The following is a 27,443-nucleotide window of genomic DNA, read 5'->3' on the forward strand; positions in this document are numbered from 1 at the left end:
TCATTCATTCAGCAACCAGTTCTCTCTCACATGTGGAGCACCAAACAGTTTGGAGTTGTCAACAGAGCAATTAAAATGTCAGTCGCCAGACGGCGGGCCGGCCCCAGACGCTGACCGAGACATTGAAACTGATTGGGAATAATCGTGGTCGCAGGAAATCTGCTCTAAATTATTCTTTCACGCTCGTAATCGGAAATCTTTGGTACACGCCACATGAATCACTTATTCCATTCCCCCACAAAATCTGAGCATGTCAAAATCACGCGAAAGTGTCACCCAAAAATAATTTGAATAAACGTGAGCGTTGCATAGCAACCGAACAATAAACAGTTTGGAACGGTATAGACGATATTCGGACTTTAGAATACCTGCTGGTCGGAATTATCTCTTGTACTCTTCGGGCAAAATGATACTGAGAACCAGCAGGTGCAACAACTACATTGACAATGACAGGATAAGACGTGAAATCAATGGCTATAAATCCTGAGATATATTATACGTTTTCTGGCTGTAAAACCTATACGATTGGGATAATTTCCGGTAGATCGGCTTATAAAAGCTAAAGCCAAACCCCTGCCAAATGAGATACAAGTATAAAATATATATAATAAAGATTACTGGGTATACTATAAACCATATGATCGCTCACAGTCCCATCGCTAGCCTCTCACGAGCGGACGCCGAAATGGTTTTGTGGTTGTTTCGACGTGTCGTTGCCATGGAAGAAATGAGCACACACATCGAAACGCACATATTACTTAGAATTTTTCGCGTACGTATGTATGTATATATTAAATATTCAGCTGACACAACAACAAAGAACCAAGCCCCTTCACCACTCACATGTGGTTATAATTTAATGAGAGCAAAGCTTTGGACGAATAATTTCTCAAATTTTCCCAAAATTTCCTCTCTCTTTTTTGTTTTTTTTGGCGCCTGAGCACTTCCGTGCAAATTGTGCGTCAAATATTTCGTCAACCGTCAACGACGGTTATATCGAAAAGAAAAAATTGGAATCAATTTAATCAACGAATTGCCCCTAAGAAGTCGAAGAAGCGGAAGCGTCGTCTGTTTCGCTGATGTCATACGGCCTTTGGGTTGGCTAAGCCAATAGCATTAGTAGGAAGTATTTAGTTGCGAATAAAATATTGACCAACATAATTAAAGTGTAGTTAAAGCACTTGGCTAGTAGGCCTGGAACTTTAACTAAACAAATTATCAAATAAATTAAATGTAAAGCTGAGAAGTAAGCAGTTAATGAAATCTATGAGGACGGCAAGGAAAAAGCGTATGATATGCTCTAAAGGTGTCCTTGCAAGAAGTTTTATTACAATTACACAAGCTAAGGTACTTGGCATATAATCCGAGACTATATAAGGTTCTGGCTTATGAGGTCTTTCCCGTATTCTCTGCCCGACTTAGTAGAGAAGTACATTAAAAATTGAACCTAAATATGTTTGTACGTGTCGTATAATTCGCAATAGCTAGGAGTACGTGACTTGGGGACATTCCTTTTCCTACCCCGAACCGAACCGAAACACACCTAAACCCAAATGAAATGTGTAGTAATATATTTTCTTTTTGGTTTTCAGAAGAAACTGCGCGCTCCGCCGCTTATGAATCTGGTGTTTGCCAACCGCAAGCTATCCTTCTACGACACCAGCTCCGGACGCAACGAGGAGAATGCGAAACTGTAAGTAATCAGCCGCTTCGAGTGCATCACTTGCCACTTATCACACCACCAAACCTGCTACCCCTGCCACACTCCACGCCAAAGCACCCTGCCGAATGCATTCACTCAGTAACGGTTAGAATCGCAAAATATTTGCATCACTCATTCGCACTTGCTCTGCTCTGGTTGCTGGTTGCTGGCTGCTCTGGGCTGTTGCTCCTTCTCCTACTCCTGTCCATGCCACGTGGCTCAAATGAGTTGCGTCCACAGACAGTCGGAGCTAGCGATTCTGGGGTACCAGGCCGGATGTCACAGCTCCTAGTTGGTTGCCATTTATAGAACACACTGCAATTGGCATTGCTATTCATAGATGGCCAAATATTGTTTTGAAAACTGCAGCCAAAACAGTTTACAGACTCAATTAGCAGCAAGAGCAAAAGTCCAAAGAAATGCCGGCAATCTCGTGCGCATACAAATAAATTATACGTTTATTAAACGAAGATAAAATTCGCTCAACTCTTTCATGTTGGTGTAGACTTTGGCGTTGCCCGAACTATAAAACCATTGCCCGGTCGCCGGTCGCTCTCATTTCGTGAATGACGGGCCACAAGTTTGTACAGAGAGCAGGAATCGAATCGTCGTATCCGAACGGACAACACAGACACACAGATGAGCATGGGCGATCGCAGTTGGAGCCTGTTGCAGTATGCAACGGAGCAGGCGCCAATCCCGATGGACGGCTACACCGCCGAGGAGGCGGCCCAGTTCAAGGACGTCATCCGTCAAAGAATAGTGGATGATCTTAAGTCGATGACTGGCGAGGAGCTGATCGAACTGGTCAAGGAGAACGCCGCCAAAGTGGTGGAGGAAAAGGTAGAGACACAGGCGGCTTCCCCGACTCCCGTTGATGGGTCGAAACGCATCCAGGACGATGCGGATCTGATCGATGCGGGCATCATAGCCGAAATGGTGGCCGGACTGTGCACCAACAGCCAAAAGGAGACCTTTGTCAAGGTGATAACGAAGTATATCAGGTAAATGTGACTCACCTCAGACGTGCCCACCACCAGCACCATCGCCCCCGTCATCTTTGGGCCTTATCAGCTTGACGGAGGCGTCTCAAAGTTTCCTCTGCGTCATGTCCTCTTATCGTTCCGGCGTGCCCATAGACTCGTACCATGCGTGTGTACACACATAGTGGGGCAGACAAACCTTAGAGCCATTATAATGCCATAAATGCTATAAAACACACATCTATATGTAGGAAAAAATGTCTGTATCTATATCTATACAGATATAGAAAAAGGAGTTAATTAATTTATTTTATTGGTAATAACATGATTTAGAAATTAGCACCTTGCTGCTCGCTCGACTCTATGTGGTGTGCCCCTGCTCTGTTCCAACCTCCTGCTCCCTTGCACCGCCTCTCCATCTAAGTGCTCTACAGACCCAACAAAAGTCACACATTTCGATAATGTATAAAATGCCGGCGCGCTTACAGTTGTTCCCATTAAACTTGCAACAGTTCAGCGCTCGAGTCAAGGCGAAGCGGGTTCGAGCGATCCACAGGTTCACAAAAAGATAGCTACTCTCCAGATAAGTAATAACAGGTATACGGCAGCATGGTGAAGAGCAAGGAAGTGGCTGAAGTGCTCCAGGAGCTGAAGCGCCAGAGCGAGGACGGGGAGGCCAGCAAGGAGCGCGAGGAGACGTACAGGCGTGGCAAAGAGCAGGAAAGCACAGAGACGGCGGCCATCATCGAAGAGATTATCGAGGGCATCTCCCTGCAGAATCGTCGCGTTATGTACACAGTTGTTGAGTGGATCATAAAAATAGATTGTGCAAGCAAAAACACACACCCCACCCACCAATCTCCAACACACCCCCTGACACGAACAATCGAAAATTGCGTTGATTGACCTATTCTATCTGTATCTCTATAACGATTACACTCTGATCATCCTGTTTCACTCTTTTAGCAATCAGCGACGCCACTATTCGATGCGGCCGTGAGTAATCAAGTTTATTGCGCTCCTCCTCCTCCTTCCCCTCCTCCTCCACTGTAGTATTTGACTTAGATTTGACTCCATCCCATCCCGTGCGATCCTCCCAGTCAAAGCCCTGAGCCCGACGATCGCTCAATCAAGCGCAACTCGACCAAATTGAAGTTGATTGAAAGTCTGCAGAAAATATTAATTTCCATGAATTGACAGTTCCAAAAATTAATCAATTACCCATGAAAAAAACATTGGCAAAAATCTATAAATACTCCCTACTGGATTCGTGCAGTTTTCGACCAGAACAGCACGTTGCTGCAATGGATGTCTGTCTGTGGGAAAATTAGCACCTGGCTTCCAGCGCCACAGCAGATTGAATATCTGCTCCCATGCCTTAATGGTTGAGATTGAATCTGATGTTGTCCCTAAACGCAGTACTCGTAGGGTATATGCATCGGTCTGTCTATGTCTAGGAATACCCCAGAACCCAGTGATTTTTAATCCAATCCAAAGTATTGGGTATCTTAAAGTCGGATTCCTCGATCTTTTCGGTTTTTTTTGTGTTGGAATTTTACTTTGCTTTTCGACATACGCATGCTAAAAGTCGGAGATCCGTGGTCGCCCGTGTGTGGGGAGGGTACGAACCTCAATTAGCAGGTGCCCTAAAATTCAATTGCTTTGTGGTTTGCACAGCTTGGCGGGGGAAACCATTCCGCTAATTTTCTAACCGTTAACCGACTCTTTCCTCTCTCCATCCCCACAGCCATCGGGAGCAGGAGCAGCGCAATGCCGAGGATGTGCTGTTCGATATGTTTGCCAGCGAGGAGACCGGCCTGATCTCGATGGGCAAGTTCCTGAACGGACTGAAGACCACCGGCATCAGGCGGAATGATCCACGGGTGTGCGAGCTGATGGCCAACCTCAAGAAAGTACACAAGCTGAACAACTACGAGACGGGATCCTCGGCCGAGACGCAGCACCTCAACCGGGAGACCTTTAAGGCGTAAGTAGATACACAGTGCCCTTAAAGGAGCTCCCGAGAACTGATCCGCTGACTAATCTTTATTGTCCTCAGCGTGGTGGCTCCCAATATCGTACTGATTGCGTAGGCATTCCGACAGCAGTTCATCATCCCCGACTTCTCGAGCTTCGTCAAGGACATCGAGGAGATCTACTGTCGGTGCAAGACCAACACCCTGGGCAATCGCTGACTACATTCCGCAGCTGACTCGCTACTGTCCCGAATCGTGGGGCGTGAGCATCTGCACCGTCGACGGACAGCGCTTCTCCATCGGCGATGTGGAGGAACCGTTCACATTGCAAAGTTGCAGTAAACCGCTTACCTATGCCATCGCCATGGAGAAGCTCGGTCCGAAGGTGGTGCACCCTTACGTGGGACAGGAGCCCAGCGGCAGGAACTTTAATGAGCTGGTCCTGGACCAGAACAGTAAGTGGCACTCCTTGTGGAGAACGCTCTCAAGCTAAACTAATTGTTTCCATCTACAGAGAAGCCACACAATCCCATGATCAATGCCGGTGCCATCCTTACCTGCTCCCTAATGAACGCACTGGTCAAGCCTGACATGACCTCGGCCGAGATCTTCGACTACACCAAGTCCTGGTTCAAGCGCTTGTCCGGCGGAGAGTACATCGGCTTCAACAATGCCGTGTTCCTGTCGGAGCGAGAGGCTGCTGACCGCAACTATGCCCTCGGCTTCTATATGCGGGAGAACAAGTGCTTCCCCAAGCGGACCAATCTGAAGGAGGTGATGGACTACTATTTCCAGTGCTGCGCCATGGAGACCAACTGCGAGGCGATGTCCGTGATTGCAGCCAGCATGGCCAACGGCGGCATCTGCCCCACCACCGAGGAGAAGGTTTTCCGGCCAGAGGTCATCCGCGATGTGCTCTCGATCATGCACTCCTGCGGCACGTACGACTACTCGGGCCAGTTTACCTTCAAGGTGGGCCTGCCGGCCAAGTCTGCCGTCAGCGGTGGCATGTTGCTGGTCATCCCCAACGTAATGGGCATCTTCGCCTGGTCGCCGCCACTCGACGACTTGGGAAACACAGTGCGGGGCGTGCAGTTCTGCGAAGAGCTGGTCAACATGTTCAACTTCCATCGCTACGACAACCTGAAGCATCTGTCCAACAAGAAGGATCCGCGCAAGCACCGCTACGAGACCAAGGGCCTGTCCATTGTCAACCTACTCTTTTCGGCGGCCAGCGGCGATGTAACGGCTCTGCGCCGGCACCGACTGTCCGGCATGGACATCACCCTGGCAGACTACGACGGACGCACCGCCCTGCACTTAGCCTCCTCGGAGGGCCACCTGGAGTGCGTCAAGTTCCTGCTGGAGCAGTGCCACGTGCCGCACAACCCCAAGGATCGGTGGGGCAACCTGCCCGTCGATGAGGCCGAGAACTTTGGCCACTCGGACGTGGTCGAGTACCTAAAGTCCTGGGCCGAGAAGACCGTTGCAGCCCCAGAGTGCACACCGGAGGCGGTGACCACCAAAACCGAGGCGGATGAGGTCAGTTCAGTTTAAAGAGTGACGGCAGCGATGCCCCCGAAGCCAACTCAAGATATAACCAATTGCAATCAAACATTTCAAGAACTGTGCAGCACCAGCGATCTCGATCGCAGTCCCAACACCAGCCCCATTCCCACAGAGTCTGGATCGGGCCTCTCCAGCCCGGCGCCCTCGGAGACGGGCAGTACAGTAAGCATCGCCAGCGATGACAAGACCAAGCCGGGTCTCTAGGCAGCCAGAGATCGTCCGGTGCCCACCGGATACCCGTAGAATCTCTCCTTCGCTCTCGATTGCCTGTGTCTAAACTATGCGCACAACCATTTAGTTTTTACGAAGACTTAGTTTAGAGCCCTAGAGTTCCCGTATCAGCTCGCCCGCCAGTCGAAGAGGAGCGCTGATCGCCTACTTTAATTGTTAATAAACCAAACATCCCATTAGAGATCCCCATGCAATGCATCCTAGCAGACCCACTTTGGCTCCCTCGATCAGGATCGGGTGCTGTAGCGGCATTTGTACTTACAGTCATAGTGTACTTAGGTAGCCACACACATCTATTCCAGAATATCCATCTGAAACAATGACAATAACAAATATTTATATATTTACTAACCGATGTCGGGGTCTGCGACCTTGTATTACCGTATGCTATAGTCAATCGATGTTTCTAAGTGTGTTGTTTGTGGTGTTTATGTATTATTCTGTTCTGATAAATCAAGTTTACAAATACAAAACAGACATCTTAATATAATATATTTTCTCTATTCTTTCCACATGTCACTCGATTTATACATACATCAATCTTTACATCCTACATCCTATCTATGTACATGCGAGTACGAGTATGTACATATATTCTACATTACATTCGTTTGCTTTGCAGCGAAAGATACGAAAGTACACGAAGCTGAGCCATTCGGCTGTTGGGGGCTCCATATGACTCCCTCGTGTACTTCCCTCCCCATGCTCGGCGGCTCCATCTAGCTGCCGGCCAATACCAATTTTCGATTCGAATTCAGTTCGTTCACAGCATTCATGGAGCACGGACCTGGGAGAGTACGTGCGTTTGTGTGTCTTGACTGCTTGTTTGTTTTTGGAGTTTCCATCAGTAACGCCGCCGTCGCCGCCGGTCCGGGAATGTGCATCTGCGTTTCGTTCGCTCGTCTCTGTGCAGATGAATTAATTGCTGAAAATATTTAGAGGCATATTCATTGGAGCGACCACAAATCCAATTACACTTAACCATAACCATATTCATATTTATATTCGTTATTCGTGGAGTGTTTTTGTGTATAATTACTTAATTGAGCATCGCGTTAAACAGATCCCAGAAAGAGAAAAGGATTTCCACTCCACAAGCCATTATATCTTGGGGTAGGTTGTGTCTTGGCCCGGCATAGAGTGACAACAGCAACAAAAACAAAAGCAGCAGCAGCGGTTGCTGGCAGTGGCAGTGGCAGCATCGTCTATCGATGCTCCACTTCCGGTTCCGCCTGTCTATTATGACTATGTGTGTGTGTGTGTGTATGGGTTTTCGAATGGAAGTGAATAAGCCACCGAATTCTACAGAACCAAATCGGATTATTCATTTTGTTGCCACAAAAAGGATGTCTATTGTGGCTGCATTTTCCACTTTCTATCCTCTATCTCTTTCAGAGATTTCTCCCGTCAGAGAATGCCCACAAAATTGACAAACTCGGCACATTTTGGTGCATATCCGGGGCATTCCACATTCGGGGATTGTTCTTTTGTGAGTGGATTTTTGGGTCAGTCGATTCAATCAGTCCATCCGTGGGAAATGGACACATGTCGGGGGACATTGTAATGCAAACAAGTCAAAGGAATCCAGTGGAGGGCGGTGGTTAAAGGAAGTTGGCTTCGGCATTAACATTTGCTATTCATTCATGTGTCCAACAAGTGTCTACCCATTAGGTTCAATGAACTGCCAAGAAGTAGATCGTCCAGTAATCATTGATTGGGGGAGTAGAGGGAGTGGGCCACACTCGATGAGGACCAGCGGAAATTGGCGCTCTCCGTAGAACCCAATCGGACGTGTGATGAGCCAATTTCAGACACAGCAGCAGAACACCAGAACAGCCAAAGAACAGCCAGAACTAAAACCAAGTCAAGTGCATTGCCCTGCTGCTCTGGCCGGGGCTCAGCTCCTGTTCACGCTGCACTTTTGCCACCTTACGCGGCGTGAGTGGAGTGGCCAAAAATAAAAACCAATTCCCGGCCTCAGCATGAATGTTGTGCATGGCTGGCTGGGAGGAGGGGGCTGCTCATTATGCACCATTCCAATTGTGGCCAAGGAATGGCCGGGAGTGGGGAGCAGAGTTCGCACCAAAAGCCCATTCATACGTAATGAAAACTGGCATCTGGCGGCGCCGCAATTCATCGCCAGATTGTGGCGGTAGGGAGATGCGGAAGAGTTCTCCTTGCTGTACGGGCAGCCCCAGCCACAGACACAGACACAGATGGGTAGGAGGATGCGGATATAGCTGTGCTGCAGTTTGCTTGTTGTTTTCTCTATAAATATACCGCACATGAAACATATTTACTCGCATACTTACTCTCAACTCCTCGCAGCCAGAACAGTAACAGGAACAGAGACCATCAAAATTGATTGCTTTAACATGGACACGAATTCGGTGAGCCCCCTGCCACCGCTGGAGGCACCATTGGCCATGTTGGACAGCGAGAAGACACCGCCGGGAACCCCGAACGGCATTGAGATGCCACCACCGCCAGACGAGAAGTAAGTCCCCCAGATTCCAAATCAATCCCTTTGGCCCCTGTACATTGTCTCGAGCATCATCAACCAATCAACACATAGTTCACAGCTTCCCAAAACATTTGTGCATAAATATTTAAGCAAATTGTGTCACTTATAGAACAACACACATTTTCAGACAGACAGAGACAAAACCCACAAATGGCCCCAGAGAGCAGAGCAATCTAGCCGGCAGTTGGCTCTGCCGATCAGCTGGCAGCTGGGTTTTGTATATGTGTTTGTATTTGTCCACTGACTAAGACTCGAGTCAAACTCTGTACCAGTCTTATATGCGTACCGGGCCTCGTTAAAGCCGCCTGGCCGTTAATCGATTCTAATGGCACCACGCGGCGTATGTGTAACATTTACATTGAATGGGATCGGGGCACGTTAGCATTACGCTTTGCCCAGAAAGACTAAGGCTAATTAACAAGAACAGCAGCAACAGAAACAACAACAACTGTCGACGCCTACACACCCTTTGGCTTGGCTTGGACGTCGGAAGGTGTACGCCGTTGGTTGGTATTTTTACGCGCCAATTTCCTAATTCACGTATCTTTGAAAGTCGTAAATTTTATTTTAATGCGACGTCGCTCGCAAATCACACAAAACTCGGGCACATCCTTTCTCCCACACACAAACGCACACACACACACGCGTGTCACTCATAACACTCACGAAGCTCCCGGGGTGAGTTTCTCTCCTCCTCTCACCGGCTCAAGATGGATGTCGACGGAGTTACCATGTCAGGCAACTGAGTTGCCTGCACCGCGCGAGTATGCGTAGGTTGGCCGTTTTAAGGCCCGACATAATGCACCAGTTGCCTCAGCTTCTTTAGGATGAGCTCCACGTTTTTCTGTATGTCTATTTTCCTGATCAGAGGAACAGCTGCTGACCAGGGCTACAAGACGGCGATAGCCTACTCATCGCAGGCGTGTCCCACCGTCAGAGGGCGCTGCTACGTAGCACGTAGAGGAAGACGAGAACCGGCAGATGGCGCTGCATCATACATCCTAGAAGTATACCACGACTTTTCGGCCCCCTCACCACGGGTCTATAGGATGTGGCAAAGTGGAACTGATGGGGATATTTAGAGGCTCACACTGCACATCGGCGCTTTCTGAGGCCATCGGGTACACAACGGGTCCCGGAGCTGTCCTCTTGCCAACCCCAGCGCTACGGCGGCGTACCCTTCAACGGGACGCTGGATACCGAGAAGGGGCGGTATAACCCCAGCGACTATCGTCTGAATGAAATTCCCGGCCATCGCGGGATGCCCAGGATAAGCCTTTATAGTGGACCCATCGGTGCCATAGGCGCCTTGGTAGGTATTATACCGCCCGTAACACCGAGACCAGTAAGGTGTTACGTACGACCCACTGGAACACCCCTTACGTACATTAGACTGTGGGCTGACGGCGTCGGCATTCTATGACCTGAGTAGGCAGGCTGAACCCCTGTTGAAATGGCTCATAGGTTAATGTCTCCACCGCCCCCGTCTCGTTAAAACCTTGGCAGGCCTCGTTTAACGCTTCCTGGCCGTCCCACTATGGTGGTTGCGTAGGCTTGGTTGATTCATATCCCAACTAGCACCGATCTGGCTCTGAACCCTGGTGCTCATAAGGCCCAGGGTCAACCCTCGCATGGACCTCACTCCACGGAAAGACACCCATGGGATCACCACGGTGACTACGTACTGCGGCCAGGAATAACGAACTCGAGTGGAGATTCTTTTTACATGGACAATACCCCTCACACACCAAACACACAGATAGAGAAAATGACTGAGGACGCAGTCTTTGGTAGGCGCAACGCCCTTACCAGATCCCCACCACCGTCAGCACCTGCGAAAGCTCAGGGCTCGACCATGTTCAAGCCCGGCCCGGATGGCAAAGAGAAGGTGCGACCGCACTCTGACCCATTAGAGCTGCTAAAAAACCTGGGTACTCGGGCCAATAGCTCGATCGTGGCTACTGGGGTCGATGGGGGGACTCGCGGGACTGCAGAAGGGCCCTCAAGGCGGCCATTAGGGATAGCAATCGCCAGTGCCTTCTCAAGCTATGCGACTCTGCGGAGCAGGACCCATGGGGAAGGGCGTACAAGTTGGTGACGAAGTTAACCGTAGAAAAATGCTTGGTGTGATATTTATGCACAACTTGATCAGGGGTGACATAGACAGCCCTGATCTGTTGAGCCGCATAAACTTCACGATTCCTATTAGACTGACTAGAAATTGTATACCGTTGTTCCTTCCACTTTGTAGATCGAATTATTCCTTGCATGAACCGTTTAGGGTCTTATGCTCGGATTATAATTCCCTCTACCATATTATATCCACCACTAATTCTCTTCCTCTTATTAAATTATTAATCCTTACACACCTTTCTATTAATTAGTAACTGTAGTGGTATTTGTACTTTGATTGCATGCTTAGTTTCTTAGTAAGTTTAGTACTAATTTTCCTCGAATGTTAGTCTAATAGCTATCTTTCTTGCATGTTCGCGTTTGGTTCGGCTACGCACCGCGCGTCATGCGGCAGCGCCCCTCGGTCGGTTGGGCGGGAGGAGGGCTGCGTTTTGCCTGGGATCCGCGCGTAACAGCCTTCTGCTGGTGTCACACGGGCCACTTGACGGTGCAGTAACTGCATCGCCTCTTGAAAGATGCAGTCATTGCATGTCAACGTCCACACTATGGAAAAAAAAAAAAACTTTGCGCCAAGAGGCAGGCACCCCCATCGGACCCCGACACGACAAGATCCATCGTGGAGGAACTCTTTCCGCACAGGGCTGACCACATCGGGGATGTCCGTTGCCTCACACTGCAACCGCACAGTCAGGCACACATCGAGGAGGTGTCACTCGAGGAAATCGAACGCGCAGCCAGGAGCATCAGCCCGAACAAGGCTCCTGGGCCGGACTCTATCCCGAACAGAGCCCTCTTGCTCGCCCTCTCCACGCGTCCGGACATCTTTGCGAAGCTGCTCAATCAGTGCCTTCGTGAAGGAGTGTTCCCTGTGAGGTGGAAAATACAGAAGCTAGTGCTTATTCCCAAGCCAGGCAAGCCGCCGGGGACAGCGTCGTCGTATAGTCCCATCTGCCTGATCGACACCGCGGGTAAACTGCTTGAGAAGGTGGTTTGCGCGCGGCTGGAACGCTCCATCGCGGAGGCTGGCGACCTCTCACCGCCCCAATACGGCTTTCGCAAGGCCCGATCCACGATAGACGCCGTTCGTAAGGTGGTGGACATTGCCTCCGGTGCAATTGCCGGCACTCGGTGGAAAGGCGGCGGGAAAGAGTATTGCCTAGTAGTCACTCTAGACATTAAGAACGCGTTCAACACGGCGAGGTGGAGCTGCATCCTAAGGGCGCTGGAGAGTTTCGACACACCCAGGTAGTTGCAGGGGATGGTACAAAGCTACTTTGAGAGAAGGCTGCTTTTGTACGACACGAGGTATTTTTGTACGAGGTATCGGCAGGCGTCCCGCAGGGTTCAGTGCTTGGCCCCACTCTGTGGAACGCAATGTATGACGGCATCTTGTGACTCAGCCTCCCCCACGGAGTACACATGGTGGGTTTTGCAGACAATGTGGCTGTCCTAGTGGTGGCAAAAGACCTGTCCGTCGTGGAAACGACCTGCAACCAAACGATTGCGCGCATTCAACAGTGGCTGGACCTGGTCGGGCTCGAACTCGCACCCCACAAAACAGAGGCAGTGCTGGTATCCAGCCGGAAGAAAGTCGAGACGGCCAACATCTCAGTGGCAGGTACCCTGGTTTCGTCCAAGCGCGCTATCAAATACCTTGGTGTCCTGGTGGACACACGTCTCTGCTTTCGGGAGCACTTGGCCTACATGGGCACGAAGGCGGCGACCACCAACGGTGCGCTCTCGAGGCTAATGCTGAACACCCGAGGACCAAAGCAATGGCGGCGACAACTGCTAACGAGTGTCACGAGATCGGTATTGCTATATGCGGCGCCAATCTGGGCAAAGGCCCTTCGAACAGCGAGCTACGCACGGGGTCTGGCAGCCACGCACCGCCTCTCTTCGATTCGGATCACCTGTGCCTTCCGAACGGTCTCGGACGAGGCAGCACACGTGATCGCGGGCATAGCACCCCTGGAATTCCTGGCGGAGGAACGGTCCACATACTACCAGGAAACACATGGCAGAGGAATAGACGCGGCGGCGAAAAGGCAGGTACGCATGGCGTGCAAACAGGAGAGTCTCAGAAGGTGGCAACAGCGCTGGGACACGACCACTAAGGGGCGTTGGACCCACCAGCTTATCCCGTCCATCGACGCGTGGGTAAGCAGGAAGCACGGGCAGGTCAACTTTTACCTGACTCAGCTCCTCAGTGGTCACGGCTGCTTCCGAAGCTACCTTCATCGCTTCGGGCACGCGGACTCCGCAGAATGCTCTTGGTGCGGGCACTACGTGGAGGAGGATGCCGAGCATGCGATATTTTCGTGTGGCAGGTTCGCAGCGCAGCGCCAGCGGCTAGAAGAAGCGCTGGGTGGAGCCGTAGTCAAGCAGAGCTTGGGGCCGTGCATGCTCCTGTCCCCGGAAAACTGGGAGGCGACGAGCTGCTTCGCGGCGACCATTATGAGGGAACTGTTGAGCACCAGACAAGAGTCCAGTTAGTCTAAACGAAGCCTGCACATGTGTGAAGCATTGCTTCACGGCCGTACCACACATGTTGGGCTTTAAGTATAAAATAAGTTGTAAATACGAGCAATTAAATGGAATTTAAAAAAAAAAAAAACACACGCGCCCCAGCTCACTGAGATACTCACTCACACACATTCAACAGTTGATCGCGTGTGCGCGTACAGTTGCCTTTGGTAGTAAACATACCCATCCTTCCCTTCCATCCCGCCTTTTCCAGTGTCCTTGTCCAATTTGTGGGCACGCAGCGACCACCAGTGTGCTCCTCCACCAGCTCAAGTAATTACGGACATATTTTCCAGACGAACGGACATCTGTCCCGTGTCCTTAGAGTTGGCTTCAACCTTTTCGCCGCCTTCCTTCTTCTGGCACATTTTCATTCCGTTTTCATTTGCTTTTCATTTGGTTTTCATTTGATTTTAAGTAATTTTTTGGGCGCCCTCCCAAACGAAAAACCACTAGCCGTTCGCTCCAAGGAGTTATAGCCATTCCGCTTACCCGACCTCGAGTAATGACCGAGCTCCAAAGCAGGGAGTGTTTGCAGTCGGTCCTTGGCCCTCCCACCCTTAAGTGCTGACTGACCCACTGAAACACTGTTCTCGTGCGGCTGGCTCCTTCGCCGCGAATTCGGGGAAGCCTCGTTTCCATAAATATTTGATTGGTTCGCAGACTGCTGCCAGGTGTTTTGATTGATACGAGTATTCATGCTTACTGAGCCACATTCACCCATTTATTTATAGACCCTAAGGCACTCCACTCCGTTATATTGACATACAGGTGTCCCATTAATTAGGTTCCGAATGGAAATTCAAGCAATGGATGCGTGTGCACCTACTTCTGTTTGTCCACTTTAATTCATATTATCTGTGTATTTCGTATCTGATGGCTTTGTTCTTGACTTAGAATATGTCTGCTGAGTCTCTTGCCTATCTTTTATCTTTATAATATTTATCTTATTTTCAGCAATAATCTTGAAAGTCAAAATTGTATAATGCAAGGCCGTGCTTTAGGTATGATAGGTAGATAACATTCAAGTACATTTCCGATGGTTATATCCGACTGGGAAGACCTTGAAAGATTGTCTTAACGCCCAGAATATTTGGCATTAAGAATAATTTTACAAGATAAATCAATTGTTGTTACGTTATATCTACACCACAACTACATTTCGTCGTGGCGACATCTAGACTCAAAGTTTTTCACATTGAAAATCTTCCGATTTTCTAAATTTTACATGTGCTCAACGGCTATTTTTTTTAATAATTTGTTGTATTTAAAACAAACCAGTATTCAATCCAAATAAGGCCAAATAAGCCTTCTAATAACGATCCCACGAGCTTTTTACGTGAATTATACGTGCGTGGTTCGTGTCCCCACTACACGCGACCGATCTTTGTATGAAATACCCTAACGCGTTGCTGCGCGTCGCCTTCAACGATTTGGCAGCACGCACGCACAAGCTCCCAACGAATCTATTAAATTTCATTTTCATCGGTATATAGAAATCCAATAAAAGCAAGTATTTTGAGTAGCCCAGTCAAGTAGAAAATTGATTCAATAATCGGATAAAATTATGTGGGCATGGCTAAATGTTTTATCTAGCTAATAATATTCGATGGAATGTCAAAATTGATCAATAGAAAAATGAGACGGTATATTTCTGATGGTCGGACCATAAATCCGCCGTTATATCTGTTGTTTCCGTTGATCGTGGGTATTCTGTCACCTTTCGGTACGTTTGAGGATAGCGGGCGGCATTTGAATATCGTGTGCTTGTGTTGGTGCTTGTGGTGTGTTTCTCGCTCTTAACAAAAGGAGCAGCATTAACAAAAGAAGAACCGAAACGGACAATATTATAATTAAATCGTTTTGTTTATACTCATGCTGAGTGTTCTGTGTGTGTGGTGTGCCACTTTTACCAACTTTAGATGCTTACAACTGTGTATTACACGGATCTCTAGCTTTCTTTAGCTGTGCTGTGAAATTGAGAGTTTTTCGGTGCTTTTTATACAAGAAAAGAATCGAAATTTGCAACTCAAGAAATCGCATTAATTGAAAACGCTGCGTGTGAACTTTTCGGCCCCGCATAAACACATGAATAGATAACGAATCTGCCACTGTATGGGATCGTTTATAGCCCCCCAGAGAACCCTCGAATCGAACTAAACCGACCCTAACACTCTGTGATTGACAAATTAACGCATTCATTTTGATTAGCATCTGTATCTACTCGTATCTGTTCGATAGCTGAGGGTTCTGTTTCAATAGTTCCAGCGATTAACGATCCCACAGTCAGATGAAAGTTTCGGTTGTGTCCGTCCCCCATTCGGTGTCTCGATTGTCTATAGATTGGCATTTTACAGCATTCGCGTTCGCCGAACCTCAATTGCGGAAAGCTCTACACATGAACGATCTTTAGTCGTACCGCACAGATATATAGCTAAATATCGTATATAGTAGAAGCAACAGTGACGCATCATCATCATCACATTGAGATCGCGTCTAGTCTGTGGCGGTGACAAAAACAAGAAGCGAAACCCAGCCACTAATTTCAACTAATTTCGAACACTTGGCTAAATGCGTGATCGTCACTTGGCCAACATGCCGCGTGGAGGAACAACAACAGCGTAAGTTCTCCTCCTTCCCTTATCTTGCAACCCCCCAACCCCAATCGACTGTACCATATTTATTTAAATTAAACAATTGCGGATCGGATTAATGTTGGAAAAACACTGGCGGCGAGTAGTTTATCTGAGGATCGCATTTGTTCTCGCACTTGAGTCGTCTCTGGTTATGGCACCGCGAATTCGATTGTATCTTCAAGATACAATTTCAGACGCACATGTGTGTGTGTGTGCGGCTGCCGCCAGATCGTATGCCATGCGAGTGTATATGCAATCATGTCGCTTAATATGATCGGACACCCGCACTCCGGCGAAACTCAATTGAGCCTCCGAGACGTCGTCTCCAAACAATTGTCGGGCATTGTAAAATAACACCAGACCATTATATACTTGCAGTATAGTGTGTGTGCGGAGCGCACTTCACTCTGCTCTATCGTCCCGCAGGATATATACATATACATATGTATACCCATCTAGCGTGTGTCTGATTTTCAGTGATGCGTGCGGCTGCGACTGCGGCAACAAATGTTTTAATTTGACTCCAGTTGCAGACGTTTAATTGTGCATTCCGCGCCGGCTCGTTATTTGTTACATCCTATGGTTTCTGTAATTGAAATGTGCCCAGGCTTCCTGGAGTAGTGTACTCTAAATACGAATCCGAATACTCCCTCCCTACTCATCATACAATACTCTGCCCGCACCGCACTCCATATTGGACAGTTCACGTTGCTCCAATTGCCGTTCGGGGAGGCGGCCTCCGGCAACATCTTTAGCGCTGCGACAGCAGTTATGGCCATAATTAGCCTTCTTTAAAGTACAGGTACGGGCAGAACAGAGTATATCTGTTCTCCTCTGTTCCCCTTTTCTTTGGGCCTATGTTTTTATGGAGACGTCTTGTGGCCATGACAATTGCAGCCACAGCCACAATCACAATCACATGATCTTATCTTTTCGCGTGTGATAACAAAACCTTAACATTTATCCAAGTTTCGGATGTTGTTTGCCAAGCTTATGATGACGGATGCCCTGCTTGCCCCTGAACTGGGGGAACTATCACTGTCCCATTCCACTTTCTGCCATTTCCACCAATCAGCGGCATGGAACGACTGTAATTGAATTTGCATCTATCAAGAGGTTGATTGGATGCCATCTTCGGCCTGCAGCCTTTATAGGGTAATCCCCTACTTTGGCTTTCCTGTGGTGTGGAGGATCTCCAAGGGGATATGCTGATTACGAATGACACATGTTACTGAGAACTGCCCACTTGTGCGCTTTCTCTGCGGCACTGTGCCTGTGCTGTGTGTGCACGTGAGTGTCAACAGCCTCCGCTTCGCTGGATGACCCATTATCCAGAGCCATGACTGAGGTTCAGGTTCACGTTTACGTTCAGGCCCGGCTGCGGCATCGACTTCGACTCCTCACTCCCCCGGAGCAAAACAGGTGGCTGTAAAAACAAGTTTTCCATAAAGCGAAAAGCTTTTAGCGAAAATTTCTCAGACTAGCTCCCAGTTAAAAAGTGAAAGAGATACAGCAAGTACAGCAAATGCACACATGCAGATGCATAGATACAGATACATGGACACCGGCGCGCCGATGCACACCCATTTGTGGGCCCGTCTGCCGTCTGCTTATTTTCTGCGGCAAGTGAAATGTGTGTTAAGGCAAACACACTGCTCTGCCAGTGCAACTGCTGCCCCTTTGGGCCCCTTCTCCAATGTGTTGAAAGCTAAATGCCTGCCCCAACCACAGAGTCAGCCGCAGTCGCATCCAGAGGGGCACAGACACTGAGCTGCATGCAGGCCATGTAGGAGTACGACTACGAGTACGAGCACGAGTAGATGTAAGTGTAGTGTATTGACACTCAGACTTAAGCACGCGTTGTCTTCAAGATTCTCTTTTATTCTATATCCCTTGGATGGTGTGACCGTATATAGATATTAATATAATACCTAACACGCCTCTCCTTAGATGTTTAATATACATGTCATTTACAAATCTATTTTCTTATAACAATTTGATTTGTGTACTTAATCTAATTAGCGTATATAAAATTTATGTGATTTCGTATTTTTCTTTCTTCTTAATCTGTTTAGTATTTGTTTCAGTGTTTAATTTGTACATAATTTGATTTCATAATTCCTTTCTTTATATTATTTTATTGTTAAATACGCTTTACTACCTTCCCTGCCTCACGTGGTCTCAACTCTCTCCTGGTGGGTGTTGGTTGAGAAACTATTTGTTCATTGGTTTTGGAATTGTCATCTACTGAACAATTGCTTTCGACATCAGGTGTTTTCGCATTAGGCGATGTATGATTGTTAGTGCTTTGGTTTCTAATTTGATCCAGGTGACGTTTTATTTCTCTGTTATTGTTCGCCAAAATACAACAATACGAACGCGGGCCCAGTTGTTGTTTTACAGTTGCCTGAGTCCAGCTTGCTTTGTTAGGATTTTTGTAGTCCCTAACCATAACTTTTTGACCCTTTAAAAATTCTGTGCTTCGTCTACCTTTGTGATTTACAACACACTCAGTCTGTTTTTTATTTATTATGCTTTCGACCGTAGGTGGTTTTAACAACGAAAATCTTGTTTTTAGTGTACGACCAAAAAATAATTTAGCAGGAGATTCGCCCGTAGTACAATGAATCGTATTTCGGTAATCGATCAAAAATCTATTTAAAATTGTATTAAAATCTTGTCTTTCATTAGCCTTTATGTTTGCATATAGTGATTTCTTAACAGTCTTTACAAAATTTTCTGCTTGACCATTAGTCGCTGGATGTCCTGGAGCAGTAAAAATGTGATTAACACCATTGTTTTTCATAAACGTTTTAAAATCATCAGAAGTAAACTGTCGTTCATTGTCACTAACTAACACGTCTGGTAAACCATATCGACAAAATACTTCTCTAAGCTTGTTGATAGTAAACAATGAAGTTATTTCCTTCGTTTTGAATACTTCTGCCCATTTTGTATAAGAATCTATAATAACCAATAAATGAAAACCTCTAATTGGTCCTGCAAAGTCTATGTGTACTCGACTCCAAGCCTTTCCTGTGGATTTCCACGGTATTAACAGACTCTTTTCTGGACTTGATTGTAGTTCCTGACAAGGAATACAATCTCGAATTAATTTCTCAATTTCAGAATCCATGCAAGGCCACCACACATAAGAACGTGCTAACATTTTGGTTTTTACTATTCCCAAATGCGATGCATGAAATTCTGCTAAAATAGCTTGTCTCAGTTTGGTTGGAATTACTACTCTGTGTCCCCATAAGATACAATCATATTCCACTGAAAGTTCATTTGTTTTAGAGATGTAGGCAGAAAACTCGCTGCCTTTTAATCTTGTCTTCGAACCAGTGTTAATTGCCTCACAAGCTTTTGATAATATTGGGTCACGTCGTGTTTCACGAGCTATTTCTTTGAAGCTAATTTTGAACACCTTTTCGGACTGTATAAAATGTATGTAATTATAGTCTTCGTTTGTTACAGCCGTTTCCCATTGAGGCATTCTTGAGAGTCCATCTGCTATATTTAAGGTCCCTTTTATGTGTTCAACTGTATATTGAAAACCTGACAAAGTCAGTGCCCATCTTTGCATTCGTGCAGAGGCCATCAATGGAAGTCCTTTCAGGTCTCCAAATATGCTTAGTAATGGTTTGTGATCTGTTCGAAGGATGAACTTGTTTCCTAAAAGATACTGTCTTAATTTACTCACACAGAACACTATAGCCAGGGCCTCTTTCTCGATTGTACTGTAATTATGCTCGCTTTTGGATAATGCTCTTGATACAAATGCTATTGGTTTGATATCTTCATTGCATTTATGTGATAAAACACCTGAAACTGCATGACTGCTAGCATCAGTCGTTAATACTAACGGTTGATCTGGGTTGTAGTGAACTAAAACTTGTTCAGAAGTTACTTCTTTCTTTACCTCTTCATATGCACTCTGACATTCGCGTGTCCAATTAAATTTTGTATTTTTCTTTAATAATGCATATAAAGGACTCATTATCTGAGCGAAATTATTGATAAACTTTGAATAATAATTTACCATGCCTATGAAAGCTCTAAGCTGTGATACGTTTTCCGGAGCCGGTGCAAACAATACACTCGCAACTCTATCATTGTTTTTGCTCAGTCCTATCCTGTCAATTGAAAATCCTAGGTAACAAATTTTGGATTTAAAGAACTCACATTTCTTGTCATTTAATTTAAGTCCAACTGATTTCAGTTTTCTAAGCACAGCTTTTAGGTTTGAAATATGTTCTTGAAGATCTCGTCCTGTAACTGTTATGTCATCTTGATAAACCACAACTCCTCGCATACCCTGAAACAACCCTTCCATTGTTTTTTGAAAAATAGCTGCTGCAGTTTTTATACCAAATGGTAAGCATTTAACTTTCAATAGTCCAATATGTGTGCTCCAAGTACACAAATTTTGAGATTGCTCATCTAAATTTAGCTGATTGTAAGCATTTGACAGGTCAAGTTTTGAATACAGTGTACCCCCTTCAAGCGCTGCAAAAATGTCGTCTATTCGAGGTAGTGGATACTTTACGTCGACTAAAGACCGGTTTAATGTAACCTTATAGTCACCACAAATTCGTATGTCACCGTTTGGTTTTAAAATCGGTACCAAAGGTGTTGCCCATTCAGAACTAACAACTTGCTCTAAAATTCCATCATCTATGAATTTTCGTAACTGCACTTCAATCTTTTCTTTCCATGCTAATGGTACTGACCTAGGCTTGAAAAATATTGGTTTTGCATCTTCTTTTAATAGTAACGATATCGTATTCGTAGTATATGAACCTAAACGAGGCTCAAAAACTTCAGCAAACTCCGATTTAATCTGTTCTGTAATTACAGAATTTGGTTCATTTACGTACACATTGTTCACCTGCATTAACTCAAAATTAAAAGCTCTCAAAAATGTTCTACCTAGCAAAGGTGGACTCACTGCATTGGTTACAACAACAACAATTTGTTTTTTTAGACCTCGATATTCGATCGTTGCATCGTACTCACCAATAACTTTGATTGAATCTCCATTGTAATCTACATATGGAACTAGACATTTTCTAAGTGGTCTGCTGGTATTTAAGCTTTCGTAAAATGTTTTTGGAACCAATGTGCACGGTGCACCAGTGTCGCAAGCAATTTTCGTTATGTTTCCATCAATTTTTACAGGTAAATAATATACTCCACTAGTTGAGGTTGTATCAACGCTATAGATAGAAAAGTTATAATTATCATTATCAAAATTATTATCAGAATAGGTGTCATGTTTTGTTTGAGATACATAATTTACGGATTTTTTTGATTTATTTTTACAAATGCTCGCCAAGTGACCTATTTTTCCACAGCTGTGACATTTGCATGCCTTATACTTGCAATTGTTTGAGTTATGATTTCGCCAGCCACAGTGTGTGCATGGCTGCTGCTTCTTTTCTCTGCCAGCGTCGCAGTCGTTTTCGCCGTCGCCGTCACCGTCGCTTCTGCCGCCTCTGTAACTCACATTTCGGTTGCCCTTGAAATGACTTCTGCCGTTGCTCTTTGCTTGATCTCTGTTCTCGCCTCTTTGCCTCTGCCATTGACTAGTCCCGTTCTTTTGATGCATGTAGTTGACGTTGTGTTCTGTCTTCCTTGTGCTGATCTTCGTCTCCATGATCATCGCCTTCTTGAGTGCATCAGCCAGAGTTAGATTTTCGTCTTCTTCACATATTCTTTCATATATAGGGTTGGGAAGGCTCATCACAAATTGGTTTAATACAAACGCTTCCAGATTTGAGCCAAATTTGCATTCCAATGCCAATTGTTTAACTCGAGCATACCACTCCGCTACAGTCTCATCTTCACTTTTTGTGGACATGTGAAATTTTGTTCTTTCTCTGAATATGAGTGTAGGTGGTGTGTAGTGTGTTTTTAAAATTTCACATAATTCTTTGTATGCTTTTGATACGGGTGATACCGGATTGCACAAACTATGTAGTACAGTGTAAGCCGCTGTACCGATCGACTTCAACAAAACTGCCTTTTTTGTGTTTTCCTCTTTCACATTCAATTCGCACAAATGTATGTCGAATTTTTCCTTCCAAATGCAGAACGTTTCTTGGTGTGGCGAAAACTCAGCAATTGTTGCCATTTGATAGAATGTTGGTGCTTCATTTTTCGTCATGTTGCTATTCATATATTATATGCACTTTTAACATGTGTATGTATATTAATACGTTTTATTTTATGCTCGTCGCCAATTATGTAGTGTATTGACACTCAGACTTAAGCACGCGTTGTCTTCAAGATTCTCTTTTATTCTATATCCCTTGGATGGTGTGACCGTATATAGATATTAATATAATACCTAACAGTAAGCATCGTTCATTGACATCGCCATCGAATGTGTCTGGCTTTGGCTCTCTTTCCACATAGAAGATCTTTCTCTCCCCCTGAAAATGTATCTGTATCTGTAGCTCTCTCGCTGTCAGTGGACTTTTGTTGCATGTAAATTAGAGCATTCATTAGCACTATCACCAAATGATGCAAGTGGCACTCTAGTCACGAGACTGGACTGGGATAGTGAGCGTGGAGTGTGACTTGCAACTGCGAGTGATAATGGTTTATAATAGTTTTCCCATTTGCTGCGCTTTTGCTTTCATTATCATAGTACTGTGAGGGGTAGGGGCAGGGACAGTTGCAGCGGCGCGACGCACTATTAATTTAAATAATCATTTTGTTTGCTTTCGTTTCGCATGGCATTGCAATGCATTTCACTTGACGCCTGTCCGTCCGTCTGTCCACTTCAATTGCACTGGGCCTGGCCAAGAGCTGCACTTGGGAATGGAATGATTAAGCGCCTCGTTGGCAGCCAGCAATGCGCCTAATTACCCCATTCACCCCAGCCTCTGGTTGCCAGCCCATAATCCAGTTTGTCTGTTGGCTGTTTACTTTGAACAGATGGCCCGCGGATTGGCTGGGCCTGGGTATTCATTGTGGCAGCTCCTTCACACACTCGTACATATCCGTTGGCTGTGGGGGGGAGACACTTCTCACAGAGCAATGTCCCAGTGCACAATGCTGATGATGGATATGTTTCGGTGATGATATCATTCTACCCAGCATCAGTGCTCCATCGGAATTGGATGTCATACGATCACACGACAAGTGATAAAATAAATACTCGTACGCCATGCAGTGTCACCCCCAACCACAATTAAATTGAAACCATCAACTTTTGACTCCACTCCACTGTGTGCCTCCATTGGGGAGGGGGAAGAGGAAACACTTCCCCAGCTGTCAAACAGAATTAATCAGGAAATTATACTCTCACACTTATATAGCTCCCAATGGGAAAAAAAATTGTACAAACTGTGGTCTCTTTTTAAGAAAAGCTGAAAAAGCAAGTACAAACACAATCATCTCTCTCTCTTTCTCCAGAGTAGCCACAACACAGAGCTGTCTGCAGTCCGAGGGAGGAAAGACCACAAACATTTCAAAAGGAAATGGGAAATTTACTTAGCAAATTAGATAATTGCAAACTTTCTTAAACTCGGTGCTGTGATTCCACTTGAGGGTCTGACTGGGCTGTTGTGCATCAATTAAACCGATTAGCAGCACTTTCAACCCGCAATTAGTTCAACTAAATCTCAAGAGATTGAGAGAGTCAAGTAGAATTTCCATAATTTCAAGCCCAGCCACAGAAACATCACAAATTGTGCTATAATGAGGGAGAAACAGAACCATTTACATGTCTTTGGGGCTGGAAGAGCTCTGTGTTGAGCATCTCTCAATGGAGAACCAAATCTAAGCATATATGATATATATAATGTAACCCCCCCTCCACGAAAAGGAGCCCCAGCAACATGAAAACCATTGACAAACCCTTTATCGATGAGCTGAACAGAATGCTCTTCAATCGAACCCGTACTGCGATGCTACCGAAGAATGAGTAACTGAATTTAAATTGGAATTGAAAATTGACGAGTGCTTTATCATCATATTCTGCTCGAATCTCTCCTTGCAGGCGCTATGAGGAGGATCCAGACAATGCCTGGAACTGCTGCTCCTGGTGCGAGTACTTGCTGATCGTGATCCTTTCCACCATTCTGCTGGTGGGAGTCCTGGTGCTGACCCTCTTCTGGGTGATGTTCTATCGCGATGGCTTCGCCTGGTCGGAGAGCCCCAAGCAGCAGTTCAATCTGCATCCCATCCTGATGATTGCCGGTTTCGTCACGCTCTCTGGATTTTGTAAGTTATCTGCCATTGTTTACAGCTGGTTCACGATCTCAGCTCATCTCGATTGCATCTACATACTGTCGTCTCCTCACAGCCATCTTGATCTATCGCCTGTGCCGGTGCGTGAAGCATATCTATGTGAATCTGATCCACATGTTCTTTCACGCCATTGCCATTCCGTGCATCGCCCTGGGTTTCCTCTCCGTCTTCGACTCCCACGAGGCGTTGCAAAAGGTGAACTTCTACAGCCTGCACTCTTGGCTGGGTTTCGTGACTATGGGCATGTTTGTGCTGCAGCTTGTGATCGGATTCTTCAGGTAGGTGGTGTCGTACTCCCCAAATGTCCCAATCCAGCATACTAATCACCCCATACATAGCTTTCTGGTGATGCTCTGCTGTGAGAACAAGACCTACAGCTGCCGCTCCGCCATGGTGCCTATACACGCCAGTCTGGGTCTGGCCAACTTCTGGCTTGCCATTGCCACATCTGTGACGGGTCTCATTGAGAAGGAGCGCGAGACGGTGGCCAAGACGAACGTCAGGTGAGTGTCTGATTGATTGTTTGTCCTTTCACCTCGGAAAATACATACCCTATCACATCTTATCTTATCTTCTTGTAGCGCCGAAAACAAGCTCATTGAGCATTACATCACCAGTGCCATTGGCATCACTCTGATCTTCATCGGCATCATCGTCACCTTTGCGGTGCGACGGTCCAACGCTCCTGCCTCGGCCAAAGTCTACGTAACCGAACGCATTTAGGATGTCAGCTGCTCCCCAACTGGCCCCAGCCAACCACAGCCAGTGCAGGAAGAGCGTCTCAAACGGAAAATGTATCCAAGGATTATCTGTGGTTTCGTTGTGGATTCAGAGCTTTGAACCAATGTCGTCCTATTGAAAGGCTTAGCACAAACAGATCACGCTTCTGCATACTCTTTCTAGACATACCTGCTATAACGTTTTATATGCCAAATTGAATTCCCTTCATATACATAGACCACTCTACTGCGTAAATCAAAAACTTTTCTCACCCTTCCAATGGCAGTTTAAACTCCTAAGTAGATTTGTAGGTTTAGGAATCTCAAAGCAATCGCATTACCACTTGGTAGACAGTAAAAGTACCCGACCAGATCGAATCAGAACCGACCAAACGCAGGCAAAAAATAATCAAAATTTAAGTGTTCAGCTGAAGTATATCGTACATTACAATACATACATGATTAGCCAGTTTTTTGGTACTATAGTAGAATTTTGATATAAGCCAATGTATGTATTCAGCAGATAATACAACTAATCTATGTACTATACCAGATAAAGAGTACACTTTACACATTTATTGTAGATTCATATTGTCGCATTTGATGTTTCTCGGTATAAGCTGTAAACCAATTTTACAAATAAATCATACTTTCCCCAGTCCGGGGGTCTTATAATATATTATTTTGTGCTGAATAATTTGCTGAGTTTAAAGAACTTCAATTTGAGTTCTATAAATGCATATTTAAAAGGTGCAGCCTCGCAGCTTCTGTTTGAATTCGATAACATTTTCATAGCAACCACCATTTTTCGTTTCATAGCAGCCAGCTCTAATAATCTCACGTTTCGTCAGTACCGATTTTTGATTTAAACCATATAGTATATAGAAATCCAATAAAAGCAATTATTGAAATTAAGCCAATCAAGTAAAAAATAGATTCATTAATCGGATAAAATTGTGTGGGCACGGCTAAATGTTCTATATAGCTGGTAATATTCGACGGAAGATCAAAAACGAGGAATATGTTAAATAGAACTTGAATTCGTCAGTATATTTACGGTATATTTTTCAATTTCGGACAATGTTCCTTAGCGATTTAATCAAATGTGGAACATCGTAAATCGCAAATATTTCTTGGGGCTGGGGTTCTTAATGTCGACTTAATTTTTCTTCAACATTTTTAGTTATATTAAAATGTTCTTTTACATAATATATAAGGATTACTTCTAATTCTGTGGTATTTTTTTTATATGCTTTTTATAATTTTGTTGTTGTCGGGTCATAAGGGTTAAGAATATATCAAAAAATTCGTCCGTGAACAACCTTCATCATCAACAAGCAAGCATGCACTGACGATAAGGGACAACACGAACGAACTTCGGCTCCCGACGAGACCACCTTGTATAATTTCATCATGGGCAGAACCGAATTACGTTCGGCACGCGCGGAAAATAAAGAAACAAAAGAAAAAACGAAGGGATTATGGATTGCTGGCGGGACCCCCGCGGGACTTCTGCAACCGAACAGCTGATTGCAGGTTGGTTTAACTAATAATAAATAACCAATACTTTAAAAAGGACAACAGGGCTCAAATAATAGAGCTGTTTTCAGAAGACTGGGAGTCGACATTAAGAACCCCAGCCCCAAGAAATATTTGCGATTTACGATGTTCCACATTTGATTAAATCTCTATGGAACATTGTCCGAAATAGAAATCTTTATACCCCCGATGGCGTTGTTTCATGGAAAATAGTCGAAGCACTGTATGAAATCGATTCCAGAAATTCAACGCGAATTAACATAAAGCATATATGTATATCCAAATAGCTTTGAAAAAATGAAGGTCAAATATGCCACTCAAGTGTTTAGCCAAAGTGTGGCCGCTGCTCTTCGAACAATGATTAGTTCTGGAGGCTTTTAAAGTGCAAAGAAAATGCAGAATCAACGGCTACATTTATTGAAAAAATTAATAGATTATTCGACTGTCTAAATAGTCATGTCCTCTACGATAAAAAACCATTTAGGAGTGCACTGCAAGACAAAAATCTTGTCAATAAGTTTCTGTCGGATATGCGAAAATATTTTGAAGAATTTAAATATCCACAGGAAGTCTACTGCATAAAGGGTATGATTTTAACAATCAACTCCATACTTTCATTGGCCCAAAATGTTTGAAGTTT

General features: G+C 45.5%; 1 protein-coding gene and 1 pseudogene across 4 annotated transcripts; both read left to right on the forward strand.

The window, feature by feature from the left end:
• The first annotated feature begins 1,228 nt into the window (after window positions 1-1,228).
• LOC117185957 lies at window positions 1,229-6,953 on the forward strand (annotated as a pseudogene).
• A 507-nt stretch (window positions 6,954-7,460) lies between these two features.
• On the forward strand, window positions 7,461-25,692 carry LOC117185794 (cytochrome b reductase 1-like). 4 transcript variants are annotated; one of them, XM_033396960.1, is made up of 6 exons: window positions 7,461-7,574; window positions 8,790-8,958; window positions 24,295-24,518; window positions 24,601-24,823; window positions 24,884-25,048; window positions 25,127-25,692. In XM_033396960.1, the coding sequence occupies exons 2-6, from the start codon at window positions 8,837-8,839 to the stop codon at window positions 25,266-25,268; spliced, it is 876 nt and encodes a 291-aa protein (XP_033252851.1). In that variant the 5' UTR covers window positions 7,461-7,574; window positions 8,790-8,836; the 3' UTR covers window positions 25,269-25,692. The 4 variants fall into 4 exon arrangements, with proteins under 4 accessions (XP_033252851.1, XP_033252855.1, XP_033252853.1 ...); XM_033396964.1 differs by lacking the exons at window positions 7,461-7,574; window positions 8,790-8,958 and adding exons at window positions 15,410-15,428; window positions 16,002-16,265; XM_033396962.1 differs by lacking the exons at window positions 7,461-7,574; window positions 8,790-8,958 and adding an exon at window positions 15,822-16,265.
• Window positions 25,693-27,443: the final 1,751 nt, after the last annotated feature.

Source organism: Drosophila miranda (assembly GCF_003369915.1).
Source record: "Drosophila miranda strain MSH22 chromosome Y unlocalized genomic scaffold, D.miranda_PacBio2.1 Contig_Y2_pilon, whole genome shotgun sequence".
NCBI classification, from domain to species: Eukaryota; Metazoa; Arthropoda; class Insecta; order Diptera; family Drosophilidae; genus Drosophila; species Drosophila miranda.